Source organism: Acanthisitta chloris, unplaced genomic scaffold (genome assembly GCF_000695815.1).
Source record: "Acanthisitta chloris isolate BGI_N310 unplaced genomic scaffold, ASM69581v1 scaffold24074, whole genome shotgun sequence".
Taxonomy (NCBI): domain Eukaryota; kingdom Metazoa; phylum Chordata; class Aves; order Passeriformes; family Acanthisittidae; genus Acanthisitta; species Acanthisitta chloris.
This window is the reverse complement of record NW_008671310.1, coordinates 26,193-40,646: the sequence shown is the minus strand read 5'-3', so window position 1 is coordinate 40,646 and position 14,454 is coordinate 26,193. Positions and strand designations below refer to the sequence as shown.

The 14,454-nt window shown below is 36.0% G+C and overlaps 1 protein-coding gene across 1 annotated transcript in view; it reads left to right on the top strand.

The window, feature by feature from the left end:
• Positions 1 to 4,283: 4,283 nt before the first annotated feature.
• The window catches only part of LOC103801639 (Fanconi anemia group C protein-like), a gene marked incomplete at its 3' end in the record, with an annotated part of 33,993 nt that continues 23,822 nt past the window's right edge, over positions 4,284 to 14,454 (top strand). The window contains exons 1-3 of the mRNA XM_009074062.1: positions 4,284 to 4,448; positions 6,025 to 6,109; positions 11,701 to 11,795. Of these exons, the coding sequence (XP_009072310.1) occupies positions 4,284 to 4,448; positions 6,025 to 6,109; positions 11,701 to 11,795 (345 nt within the window). The remainder of the gene's footprint in view (positions 4,449 to 6,024; positions 6,110 to 11,700; positions 11,796 to 14,454) is intronic.

Here is a 14,454-nt window from a genome sequence, read left to right as displayed (position 1 = left end):
ATTTATTTTGGGGGAACCAGTAATAGGTTTCCTTTAAAGCAGGGAATAAATCATGTTAGCTCTTACATACCTAAGTATGTATTGCATTTTCTTTTTGTTCTTGGCAAGTAAAAAGAGACTTGGCAAGGTGAAGATGAGAAAGGTACCTGTGGCAACAAGGTGAAAGAACCTAGTAGATATTTTATGTAGAGAAACAATAAATGTGAAAATAGTAACAATGGGCTGGATAATTGCTACTTTTTTTCTTTTGGCATAACCTCAAAATGTTGTCCATTAGGTAGTAAATTTGTGACATGATTATCATAATCTCTGAAACACCAAAACAGCAAGTTTATGGTCTTCTCTATTACTTTACCAACTGTGCTATGTCATAATCTAGTTAAGGGTGATAAGAAGACGTAATCTTTTGATTATATATGCCGAGTTCCTACTTCCTAGTATTAGTCTCCTAATATCTAGTAGAGTAATAAACATGCACTAAAGGACTGTACTGCTTTTGTAAGTATTAACAAACCTTACAAGAGTTTAAAACTTGGAATGTATGTTTATGTGTTTTGTTAGCTTAACAGTGACCTGTTCTGCTTGGGGCCTTTGGATCCTGATAGCATTTAAAAATACTTATGACTTCTTGTTTTGGTTTTTTCCTCACATGCTGAGGTTGCTGGTGGGCAGGATTTGAGAAAGGAAGAGGAGGAATAATGGAAAGTTAAGTGCGCGTTTGGACTGTGGAGCTACTTATCAAGGCAACGTACACAAGTGAGAACTTTATACCTGGAATGCAAGTTTCATTCACTTTTATTTGGAATGCTGTGACATAAGGCAATGTCATACCTTAATGGTACCTCAAAGATACTTGAAAAGCTTTATTTAAATATAGCAACGGGATTTACAAGATTAAAGAGAAATTAAGTAATAAAAGTTTAGTTGTAATTTTTGCCGATCTATTAAAGCTGGGTTTGGGGACATTGAAAGCTGTCAAAGTTTGTTAGGGAATTTTCTGTTTGCTAGAAATTCTTTCTGAAGAGCAACTGCATATTCCTTTTTTATTGTATCTGAGTCCTGAGTTGCAGAATCTTTAGTCGTGAAGAAGTAACTTTTATTCACTTAATTTTTCTCTTTTATGGTTTTCTTTTAATTTTAAGTAGTTTCATGATGCAGAACATACTAGTGCATATTAAATTAGACACACTCTTGATCAAGTATGAATTGAAGCACATCCTAAATTCTAAGCAAGGCCCAATGACCTATATGAATAATGCAGCAATTCCTAGAAATATCACTTTAATATACTGTTCTGTAGATCTCAGGATAGGCTTTGTAAGAATGTGAATGCATTCCAAAAGGTATAATAGCAATGCCTTTAGCATTTAAAGAATTTTTGTGATGGCAATTTTTGAAATTTTACATTCAGTTCCCAATGGTTGGTGTAAGGGATTTTGCTAGCATTGAATTGTCTAAGGCTTTACAAAAGTGAGCAACCTTGCCTCCTCCATAAAGAAAGTGCAAACAGGTTTTTACTCATGTCCCTCTTAATGGTTTCTTTCCCCTTTTTTTCAGTGTATATACCACAGTTTATTATAAATATGCACTGCAGATTACCTGTTCATAGTTGTAGGGATATCTTATTTCCAATATATTAGAATTTTGAGCATTTTCAGAAAAGTAATTCCACAGAAAAACACGCTTATTTGTCCCTTAATCCGCTTTAGAAATGGACATAAAACTGTCTTCTCTTTTTTTTTGCCCATGAATTTGTCCATGAATCAAGTGTTAGACTGCAGCTAACATTTCTGAACTTTTTTTTAGACACAGAACTGTGTTTCACCTTCATGAGAAAATTTTATGAAAGGAACAAGGCCAGGACTGATTCTTCTGAGGATAGGTTCTGTACTCCAGAACATAGAGTTTCTTTGGTGCAAGTCCTTTGCTTATGTTTTCATGCAACGAGACCGACCTCTGTGGTAAATATGCTGCATTTCAGGTGGGGCTTTTGAATAGTACTGAACATAGGACTATTTTATTTTCTTGGTGATGGAAAGTAAAGTTTATTTTTATGGGTAGTGCAAGTCTGTTGATGAGAGAGTACTTTGCTCATACCCAGTGTACTCAGGACAGATATCTTAAGGGCATTAGCTATCAGAAACTGTAAGTAATGCACACTTGCAGTTAGCAGCATATAGAATAGGTATGAGATTTCCTTTCACTTACCATTCACTGTCTTTTATATATGGCTATGACTCTGGACCAGCTCTGGAATTGATAAGGAGGCTCACTGGAGCAACAGTCCAGTTTATTTAGCTGTAATTAAAAAGGGAGATAAAATGCCTTTCATTTTGGGGAGCTAGGATTTCAGACTTTTGGAAGAAGACAAGTTATGATGGCTGGACCTTTCTGCATACTGGAATAGTAGTAATGGGTTCTTAGTATATTAGATTAGCCTGCTTGATTTGCTTACCTTGGATCCTCTATTAATACATAATTGACTTGTGACTGGCCCCAAAATGCTAGTGTTTGTAGCCCCTCTTTTTTTGCTTGTTTTGTTTCCCCTCCCCCCCTTTTTTCCTACTTTCCTAGAAGTTTTAGGAGCCACTTAGGGGACTGATTTTCAGTTATTTGGGAGGATTAATCTTATCTGGAAACATCAAATAGGCTCCCTAATTTACTCAGATGTGTAAATTCAGTTCCTGGCTTTAACTTGTTCTTAAAATCTTTCTTATGCCCCTGTCATGATAAGAGTATTTGTTGGCTAATTGCTGCTGTATATTTGACCTGTGTCACTTCAGCCAGCTGTTGTGAGGAAGTCTCTCCTAGCATGTTTTGATACTTGTTGAAGATCAGTAAGATCCTGGCACTGCACAGATCTCTTAAGAGCTCTGCTGGCAGCAGCAGTTGCAAATAGAAATAGGAGTGTATAAAGAACACAAAAGCAGTGTCTTTGCTTACTTTGCTTAGAACAAGTTTAGGGCGAATATGCATTGTACTCAGGCAAGTCAACAGCTTTATTTCACTGATTTTTTTGCTGGACAGGATCCAAACTCAAATAGTAGTTGTGATTTGCTATGGGGTATTTATTTATTACTCACAGAAATTAAACAAGTTTATTAATGATCTTCAGATTTTTATTCGGCTTAGATGCTGTGTATCTGCTGTGGTTGTAAGGGTTAGCTGCATAAAGCAAGCTTGGTTTGCAATGCTGCTGTGGAGGTTCTGGTTTACTTTTTTGGTTTGTCACTTACCAAGATACATATTCACTGATTTCTGTGACATTTCTGAGTGTCTGAATTTGTCTCCAAATGGGCAACAGTTCATTTCTGAAAACTGCCACCACATTCTTGTTAATTGACAGTTTTCTTTACAGTTTTGACATAAGGACAATAATTGAATGGCTGCAAGAGCTCATTTGCTGTTTCAGCCTGTGAGATGTTTCTTTCAGAGAGATATAAAGGTTGTTGTAGTGCCTGCTGTGCTGTTCTCAGTCCTCCTGTCAATGAAAAATATAATAGTAAATAGAAAAAAATTGTGGGCTATTTTTGATTTTTTTGGTATCTTTTACTGGGGCTGTTCGGTTAGATTTTAACATTCTGGCTTGGCAATGGTGATAGACACTCAAAGACCTATTTTTTACAGTGAAGTGTGTCACTGAATATAGATTATATACGGTACAGCTTTTATTCAGAACTGACTTATATATAAAGCTGCATGTGGTTATATTTTTTCCCTCTCCTTTCTGTGTTAATAAAAAGGAAAACAGAGCTGAAATATTAAATTTATTACTTTCCTTTAAGGAGAATACTCTTTTTGCACTTAAAGCTAATGATGAATTACAAATGCAGAAATTACAATGAGCAAAGTCCTCCAAACTCTATTATTTTGATTGTGCCTTACATAAATGTTTTCATTTATCAGTTTTTCATCATGCATAGCATTCTAAACAAATGCACACTCTCATTATTCTAATGTTATTTGAGTGAAATACTGGTGACGACAAATTGAGGTAAGAAAAGCCTGAGACACTTGGGTAGTACATTCTCAGTTGATTTGCTGATTACTGTGCCCCCTTTGCTACTTTGTCATAATGGGGTTATTAGTTTACCCTCTTGGTACTACAGAGAAAATTGCCAGCCTTGTGAGACATTAGCACAGACACCCTCCACACCCTCTTTCATATGTGAACACAGAAAAAAGGCAGCGGAAATCCTTCTTCATATTTTCAATCTTGGTTTGAAGCCAGTACATAGTGCTGCCTGATGTGGAGTTGCAATCATTTTTTTCAGGATTGTGGAATGGCCCAGGACACTACAGTGCCCAAACTCAACTTTGAATATTGGTTGGACAAAGCTATTGAATGGGGTCAAGTCACCAAGCTGGAAGCCCAGAAAGATGTGTGCCTGCACTTGCCTCAGCTCCAGGAGTTTCTACTTGAGCTTTATGAGACTTTGAAACATATGGTAAGTGACTTTAGAAGGAAGGGCGACCTGTTTTGAAGACACCCTCCGAAACAATTGGCACCGTGTTTTGACAAAACCAGCAGTCAACAGTAGCAAAGAGGTTTGTGTTGTTGACCTGATGTATTTTTTTTATTGGGGAAACAGCCACAAGTAATGCAAACAGGAGTGTGCTTCCTGTTTCCCTGATTTATTGTGAAAGGAGCTTTTTCTTCTTGATTGGCTGTTGTCACGTGAGATTTCCCAGCCAATGCCCTAGCCTCTTAACAAAACTCTACATAAACAAGAATTCGATTCTGGTTGTCAGGTCATAAATTGGATTATTTAAAGGCCTTAACATGCAAAACTGTAACTGATCCTTTAAATCTTAGAGAGTCTGTTGACACGTTAACCCCAGTGTTGAGGCACACACGGTGAATTCTAGCAGCATGGTCACATCATTGGCATAAGCTGCTGCCTGTTCTGTTTAGTAATTTAATTGTTGTCTGCACTCCTTGAGTGCTTTTTCTGAAAGTAAATCTAGTTGTTTATATCTTTAGTTGTTTATATATCTTTCTGAGCGTGGCTTTTTCAGTGTATGTATTTGGTGTAATTGGCTTTAGAAATACTGCAGTATAGTATAAGGTTTGCTTCTTATGGAAGCACTTTTTAAATATTCCCTGAAAACTGACTGCAGGGTTGGGTTTGTTTCTGAACTGAATTTAAATTTTAAATCAAAGATTTTTTCATGTGTGGTGTTTCTTCCCAGATTTATATATGTCTTCTGGATAAGAGACACAAAAATGAATGTTGCTACTTCAAGTAATCCAAGGCTTGGCCTGAAATGGACCTTGTGATTATGGCCCCAGAAAGTCTAGGGCTAGCCCCAAACATGAGACAAATGTAAGGAATTTATTGCAGTAGCAGGAGATGGTTATCGTCCCTGCTACTTGCTTGTTATCTCAGCACAGCACCATTTTTTCAAAGCCTTCATTTATTACACAGCAAAGCTACAAAAATGGAGAAATACGACTGAGTACACAGGATTGTATATAAACTATGTTGTTTACTACTTTTCCCAATGAAGCTGCTTTCTATTTGTTTAGAAGAGAAATGTCAGTTTCTTACTGGCTAGTGGTGTAAGCTAATTTAAAGAAAGCAAGCAAAAGTAACAGAAAGATACTTAGTTTTATGCCATATTAGGTATTAATTTCTTCAGAAACTGTGAGAGAGTGTATTAAAGAGGATACACAAAAATGTGTTTTAATTGTGCCTTTAAGACAAAGAAGTCTTGGTTACTAGTACTGTTCTGGTTACTGGATATGAGGCAAATGAACAGATTTTCTACCATAATTAACTATTAGGTAAGGAAATTACCTATGCAAGTTTTAACTTACTTGAATTATGACATAATAGCAAATTTGAGGAAGTTCTGGTTTTATTACATACTTGGAGATGGTTTGCTGACAGAGCATTTCACAGTAAAACCATTAGGATCGTAATTTACAACAGTCTGTGTCATTAACAGTTCTCCTAACCTACTTTTGATGTGCAGTATATTTAATATATTTTTGCTTGGGTTTTTTTTATGTTTTGGCAGGGTTCAGCTGAAGTGATCCAGCAGTTTCCTTTAATTGGACAGCTTCTAGGAAGGCTCTGTTGGAATCCTTTTGTTATAGGATATGGTAAGAACGTACAATGCTATTCCTGCAGCAGTTCCATGAACTTTATTCTATGGAAATCAGGAAAATATGACTTTATATTCTATGGTTTTTCCATGAAAACACAGCATTCTTTTTTACTGAAGTAAAATTTTGAGATGAAAAGGCTACCCATGTTATTTAAAATATGTGGCTTTGATAAAGCTTAATTTTACTTTTGGATCTAAGTAATTTCATGGGTTGGTTACAGAATCTTGACTTGAGTCTTGTAGGTTTTATACCCTTTGAATGTTTGTGTGCATCATGATTTCCATTCTTATTTTTTTATTGCATTTATTAGTCACATATTGTTAGGGTCTCAAAATAGGCAAAATCTGGTGCTTCAGATTGCTTTCCACAGAAGTTCTTTCCATTGTGTGTCAGAATATTGTATTACATATGCTAATATAGAAGAATTAACTTTTCTGATACTTGTGTTTTTCTAATTAATATAAGGTTCTACTAATAGGGATTGTATTTGTTTATATTAAAATTATTCTGAATGTGTATTTTTCCCATCTCTGCATCCTCTGCTAGTGAAAGTACACATAGTATCAAAATTAAAACTGTAAAGTGTCAGCATAGGAAAAAAGCACATAAAAACCCCAAAATGCTCTTACTGGTAGTGAATTTGCATGTTGGGTAAGAATATATAAGAGAAAGTAAATAGGGCACAGGAAAACTCTTGGGAGGCAGGAGGCACTCCTTGTGCTACCTCACCCACAGTTCTGGTTCATTTTTCAGGAACTGAGGTGTTGATATTTTGCTACGTTACTTGGGAGTTTTAAGCAGAAAACAAATTCTGAGCTTGACTATGAGCCCCTTAAAATAATCCTTTGTTAGTGTTTTGCTCTTATTACAACTGAAAAAAAAACCCACTGCATTTTGTCTCTTCTGCTTTGTGCTTCCTTGGGGAAATGCAGGAAAGGACAGTCTTGTGTTCACCTAGAAGCACTTACTGTGTCAAGCATATGTCTTTTGGTTTGGCTTCTAGACAGCTCCAGGTACAGGCAGAATGAACTTGCCTGTAAAACACATGGCAGATGTGTGTAGTGTCAGCACTTCTCCACTGAAAGGAAAATTTGTGAAGGAACCGTAGATTTAAACATAGGCCACTTTTGCAGAACAGCAAATGTGTTCTTTTTGAAAAGCCTTTTCATACTTTATAGATGTATTTTTTCCATAGAGAGGTTTCCCTTTTAATCATAGCTTTTGGGAATGTTGGTAACTGTTGATGTTTACAATTACACACATGCTTTTCTTCTAAGTTTTTGTTTGGAATATACGAGTCTTTAGACCATCTGTTTCTCTGAGCTGACAATATATTGTGCTATAGAAAGTAGCTTCATCTTTATTTTTCATCAAAATTGAAAATACACTTGAAAAGTTGAAAGCCATCTGCGCCTACTTTTGACCCCTTTTCACAACAATCCCACAAATACACTCTTGGTTTTCTCTAATTTACTCTTCTTTTGGTTCCTTCAGCAGTTTTTGAAGCTGAAAAGGATTGTTTCTGCAAGTTGATTCTTACCTCTGAAGTTTGCTTGAGAATGGAGTTTTACTACGGAGTGTTTTTTTGGTCTCAAAGTGGCAAGCAAGCCAATTCAGAGAACTTCGCTTGCTCAAAATGGAATCCTTTGCTTTAATGCATAAAGATGAATCAAGGAGATCTTATGACACCAATAGACCTGAAGATGTCTGCTTATACATTCCTACCACTTCCTCTTCTCAGAGCCACCTGAGCGCACTTTGGTCTGCTGACATTTCAGATTCAGCAGTTTTTCATTTTGTTTGGCACTAGTTCTGAAGATATTCTGTAAGATAGTGCTGGCTATGGCAGATGCTGACTCTCAAGTGGGTTTCATGTAATTTCTCATTTGGATAAATAGCTCATTCAGGCATGTGTCTGAGACCAGGCCACCCTCGCAGTAGAAGGAACTAATTTTGTTCAATTCAGTCTTTCATACTCATAAATGGAGAAGGAAAAACATTATACTTCTGCATCATGTCCAAACCACAATACCTATCACCTTAGATGAATGTCTGTTGGTACTGGAAGCTGACATGGCTGACCACTCAGTGCAGGAAGCATGGTCTCTAAGGGAAAATAATCTCCTCATAAACACTCCTGAGCAGGAGGTGACCAAGTTAGCCTTATTTAGAATGCTAATGTGAGGGAAGCACGACTGAAGAAAATCTCATGGCTGTACTTGTGGTCCTAAACCACAAGGGATATATGAGGAATTCAGTCTTGGTAAGGAATTCCAATGTTTTTTTCTGTGGGCTGGGGGATTATCTTCTCAGTAGGACCCTCCTGGTTTGAGTTTTGAGCCCAAATGTCTTGAATCCCAAACTAATACTATAAATGCTGGGGAATTTCTGGGTGGCTTTGTATGTCAGTATCTGTGTGTGAGTGTGCATGCTTGTGTATGCATTCATTTCCACAGAAAGCTTAGTTTTAGCTAATCAACATTTTCTGATATATTTCAATAAAATTTTACAACAAGATCTAAAAAGAGTATTTCTGGCTATAAGATTAGGGTTTTCTTATTAGTTTCTTCCATCTGACCCCATTCATTGCAGGATATTTATAAACTGACTGTATCTTAGGCTGATTGAGACCACACTGTTTTATGAGAAAAACATTCCCTTTCTTTCCCTTTTTAAAAATTTGTGCAGCTGGCAGGAAAGAAGTGCAGTCTGATTCATCATAAAGGACTGGGCTTTTGCTTAGTTGGTGGTTTTTTTGTTAATTTTGTTTTGTTGTTATTTTTTACAAAACAGCTTCCAAGCTGTCTTAAATTTCCTGAGAAAAGTTTTATTCCCTTAGTTGGACATACAACATTAACCTACTTAAGAAGTTCACTAGAGAGTTGGTGTCCTTTTTTTTTTTGGGCTGTAGTTTGCACCTTTGAGTCTTTTATTTTGTTTATCTGGATGTATTAATTGGTTGGTTATTTGGGCAGTGGGTGTTCTTTGATGCCATAATAAGATCAAATGCCTTTGTTTGTAGCCTGATACTGGTTTTCAGTGCATATCATGATAGTATGTTTTCCATGGGGATCGCAGTTACTAGAAAAATGGGAAGAAAAAACTCAGCGGTAAGTTTTATGTGGCTGTGTGTTTGGTTTTTTGCTGTGATTACCTTTTGCAGCTGCCATAACTATTTTAAGATCTGTCCTCACTTAATCTTTTCATCTTTCATCCCCTATTCCGGAACAGTTGTGAAAAGAAAACAGTGAACCTGAGAGTGGCCCTCAGAGTGTGTCATTGGGTACTTTAGCAAGAGGACTGTATGGGCCCTTTTCCTATTTTTCACAGATCTATGGGAGGCCACTTTTGGCCAAGAAGTAATTCTGACTGGGAAAATTTGAACCTGTGCAAGTCCCTTGTATTTTGAAAACTGTAGGCTTAGCCATGACTCCAATATAAGCTGGTTTCACTTGCGTTGAGGCTTGAATGTATCTAGGTGAACTTGTATGAACTCATTATGCTGGTGAAGTGTGCCAGTATAACATTTATCTAAGCTTTGCTTTTGTCATTTTAGCTTTCATCATACTAATTTACGTTTCTGACAGGCAATTATATATGCAATTTACTTTATAGTATGCCGCAAGTCATTATGTGTAGCAAAAAATCTTCTCATCCAGAAGTTTATTCAAGCAGTTACATGTATTTTCCTCACCTCTTTTCTTTATATTTTAAGTCAAAAAACCCCCATAACTTAAGTAAAATGACTTACTGACATACTGTAGACATATGGTATAAACCAAATGAGTCAAGAGAAGGAACACATGAACTATGTATAAGTTGTTCAAGATAAGAGGTTTGGACTTGATTTCTTTTTCCCTGTCTCTTTCTGTATAATTCATAGAATTGAAAATTGTCTCAAAAGCCAGACCTTGTAATCAGACAGTATTCTAGTACAAATAATTAATAATGTTTAAAATCTTCGTTTTCCAAGAGGCAACTGGCTGTTATTTAGTCATTTAAACAAATACAAGACTATTTGTTTGTTTTCCCTCCCATATAATTTCAGGTCAGTGTTTAGGTGAGATGTTTTTTGAAGGAAGTAAAGTTGCCTGTTAGTGCTGTTGTCTGAATGCTAGTTGGATATCATTACAATCAAAGTATAAGGATACTTTGAATTTCTGCTGAGCACTACGTGAGATGTGTCCTTTAACTTCAGTCTTACACAGCCTAGGAAATGATTAGCCTTGTAAAAATCTGTATAAAAAATAGATCCCCGAACACACAGTGGCAGAATACCCCAAATTGTGGTCAGTTAAAAGTGTATGCTTGAGAGAGCTTTTGTGTTGCAGAGATGTTAGTCAGTGGGAGGTCAGTAATGGCCTACAGGCTTGTTGGACATTTATTGAGGAATACTGGTTTAAATCAATATTAATGTCTCTGGTCACCTGGTGAAAATACAGGCATTACTTAATGGAGCTGTTATTTTTTCCTCAGGCTTTGACAACAAAGCTCTTCTAAATAATACTGTTTATTGCATCCTGGATGGCAAATACAGAGAAAACAAAAGCTTGTTGAGCTTGATTATCAAATTGTCTCATGATGTAATTTCTAAAGCTCATCTGGTATCACTCATTTGTATTATTTTTAACAAGAATAGTATTGCTTACTAAATGACTTATGTTAGAGCTACAATGCCACATCCAGTTTTTACAGTTTTCATTTCAATCATGCAGTTTCATTCTGGGATTAAATTCACTATAGAAATTCTTGGTATCTGCCAAATAACATTAGGAAAAAACCTTCTATTGAAAACTTGTTGTGAGAAATAGTCGTGAGTTAAATGGCTCTTCATCTGCTTATTCTGGATAATCAGCTCCTCTATAGGAGCTGTGCATCTGAGCAGTGATTGCCCCTTTAGTAGATTTTTAAAGAAGAGAATTCATTTCCAACAGTGGGTTAGAATTAAGTAAAACCCAATCTGAGACTGAGCAGATAATCAAAGTAGGAATATTTCCCTACTATTAGCTATTCTGCTGTCTGCAGAAATGTAATTATTCTGAAGCATGGAGACTTAATATTTTTACAGAGAAGCTGGTATTTTGCATTCTTGTTATGAATGATTTCATACTTCACAAGCTCAAGTTTTTCATGAGTGATCATGTGTCAGTTGTGCAAGCTTAGGACACAATGTAATAACAGTAGTACAGTAGTACAATAACTGTTGTGCCACTGTTGACTTGTTTGTTATGAATATTATTTAGTTCCGTGATGTTAGCTTCAGGTATTATTTATGTAAATGAATTACCAGGTCCTGCATGTTTCTTAAGACGATCTAAATATTGCATTGATTTTAAACACTTTGATACCTTTTAAACTGTTATTGAAGGAAATGATTACACAAGACCTACATATGAATAATGTTAAATATGTGGTGTGAATCTGATAGAATAGAAGCAGCATGAGTGCTGATATTTTGGTCTTTAGTTTTGTGAATGGATAGGGATTTTTGTGTGTAATTCTGTCTGTGTTTTATTTAGTTTTGGTTATTTTCCCCCTGAATGTATCTTTTTTGTTTTGTTTTGTTTTTGCTTTTCTTCCTGCAGATGAAAGCCAGCAGACTCTGATGTGGTGCTTATGTTGTCTGTACAGCAGTGAACCACAGAACCCTGTGGAACTGAAGGCAAACAACTGGATACGGGTAGGTGAATGCTTCCTTCCCAGGACTGCTTTGAATTAAACTGGTTATTTAAAGGTGCTGCATCTGTAGCTTTGGCACACTGTCATTTCAGAAACTGCTGCAAACACAGCTTGTGTATATACTGTGTTGAAGTATCTATCAGTCTAATTATAACCAAGTCAGTGTTAGTTTATAATTTTAAATATTAAAAAGATGTGGCATTTTACAGAGGGTAGTTTTGATGGCTTTTAACCTAGTAGATTCACCAAGTCTAGTAACTCTGAATAGTGAGCAACAACCACAAATCAGAAGGGAAGCAAGTGTGGCTATGAAAAAAAAGAACCTTTGAATTAGGATAAAATAAATAACCTGGAGGAATGCCATAGTTTGTTTTGAAAGCAACTTGTATTTGCTCTGTAATTTTATTCTTTTTTACTTTTGTTCAATCTCCTGCCTATGAAGAATTTAATTGTATCCAAACTTTCTTCAAAGGCAGTCAGAGAGAGGAGGGGCAGTGCTTGTGTGTGGATTTATATTTAGTGACTTAAGGAATAATGAATCCTTAACTTTGATTCCAAATCTAGGGTTTTGCATGGCACATCTCTTCATATTTCATATATTTCCACACTGAACTAGCAAAGCACATCAGCATGTAAATAACTTGGAGCAGATTGATGCTTAATACTTTGCATTTCTGAATAGCAGTTTGAGGGTGCAGCATCGTTGATTTTGTGTCCTTGCATTTTCAATGGGTCCATATCAAAATATGGTAAAAAATGCAAATGGAATTGTTATTAGATTATTTTATATCTTATAGTACTCACAAGTAGTGAGAATGTAGCAGCCTGATCATTATTTATGTACAGATTGGAAAAACTCAAGATGCTTCTAGACCTCTCTAATTTCTACATATTAGTTTATTTTGTATGTCAGTTTATCTAGGTATGCATGTAATACTAGGATGTACAAGTTTTTATAGCATAGGTGATGATACTGCAGATATTGGTAGATAACTGTATTTAGCAGTGTAGTATTATTGATTTGGGTGCAGTAGTCTCAGGGGTAAGTTCTCATGGTCTTTGGGTGCCTGTATATACCTATTTGTTGTGGCTTGTGCCACGTGCCATGAAATTCTTCGAACTTAGTATTAAGTAAAATCACCTTTATTTTCCTCCTGTCTTCAACATTTTTCAGGAGGCTTTTCCTGAGGTTAGTATACTCAGAATTCAGAGTGTGGCAATGCTTGAATGACAAAGTAAAGTGATATAAAAAATTCTGTCTTTTCTAGTGTAGTGTTGCTGGTTTGTTATATTCTTCATAATAAAATAGAAGATGAACAATAGTATGTACTTAGTTGTGAAACAGAGCAAAATTTGTCATTTTTTTTTACTATTAGCAGCAGCATATGCATTAATGATGTTAAGCTGTGAAGGGAGTACCCAGTGTATCCAGTGAGTCTTCTACAGATAGTTTCTGTTTCTGGGAGTGGAAAAAACCCAGTTGTTTTATTCTAGATCAGTTGCCTTATCTGATTAATGTAACTGAACTAATGATGTAGTAGAAAATTTATCAGGTAAGCAGGAACTAACAGTTGGGGTGGAATGGAGGCAAGTCTCCTTTTGGCAGCACTGCCACCTGAAGCTGTCTTGGACTGAAACTAACATGTAAGTATTTGACTCAAGCCTCACTGTAATCTGCAGGATGTTTTTCCACCCACTCTGTGTGTCTGAATCAACTGTAATAGTCATTGTGACTTGATCGGCCAAGGGTTAGTTAACCTGAAAGTTAGGAAAGAGGTCATGGAGGAGTTCAAAGCACAAACGTGTCTTAGTAGCTATTTTTATCCTTCAGCACTTCCCTAGTTGCCTAGGTGTAGCACAGTTTAAGAATACAGCAGCTGAGATTAAAAGAAAAGGGATATTATTAAATTGTACTCTATAGTTACTAGAATTTATTCTCAGTTTCTTACTGCCCAGTGGGCATCATCACAGCTGCACTGAAATGCTTTGTTGCCTCTCATTATAAACTTGCACTTGTGTTTTTTCTTTCCTCTTTGGATGTCAAGTGCTTCTTGGCTTCTAGCTTGGATCATCCACCTGTCTGATCAGGTGTTACCATATTGGTCATTCTTAATAGTTTAATTAATTGACGCACATTAATTGACATTGTTAGGCAACAATATTCAGGAAGAGAAAAAGAACAACACTTATTAAAAACAATTCCGCAAAATTAGATTGCTTAAAATTTTGGCATTTTAATGAACATACATTTTGTCTGTCAGGGTTTAATTGCTCTTTGATTTGCTGGAACTTTGCAAGGTTATTTAGTTACTTCTGAGGAACTTGCATCCAAATTGAAACAGAATTATCACGAGAAAGAAGTTAGTCAGTAGACATTGGAGGAAATCTGGGGAGAATAGCTGAGAAAAAAACCAGTAAAGTCAGGTTAAGAAGAGGCCAGGACTGTGTGCTTGTTCCCATGTATTTTGTCTTTTATTTGGAATGAGTTACCCAAGTGTTTTCAATATTTCTATCAGAAAGAGGATAGTAAGGCATCACAGTAAATCATGAAGAAACTAAAAGGGACTTATTTAGCTTTGAGAAATACAGGGATTCTCATCATATATTTATAGAGTATCCAAAATAGCTTTTGGAAGGCAGACTCTATAATGCTAATCATC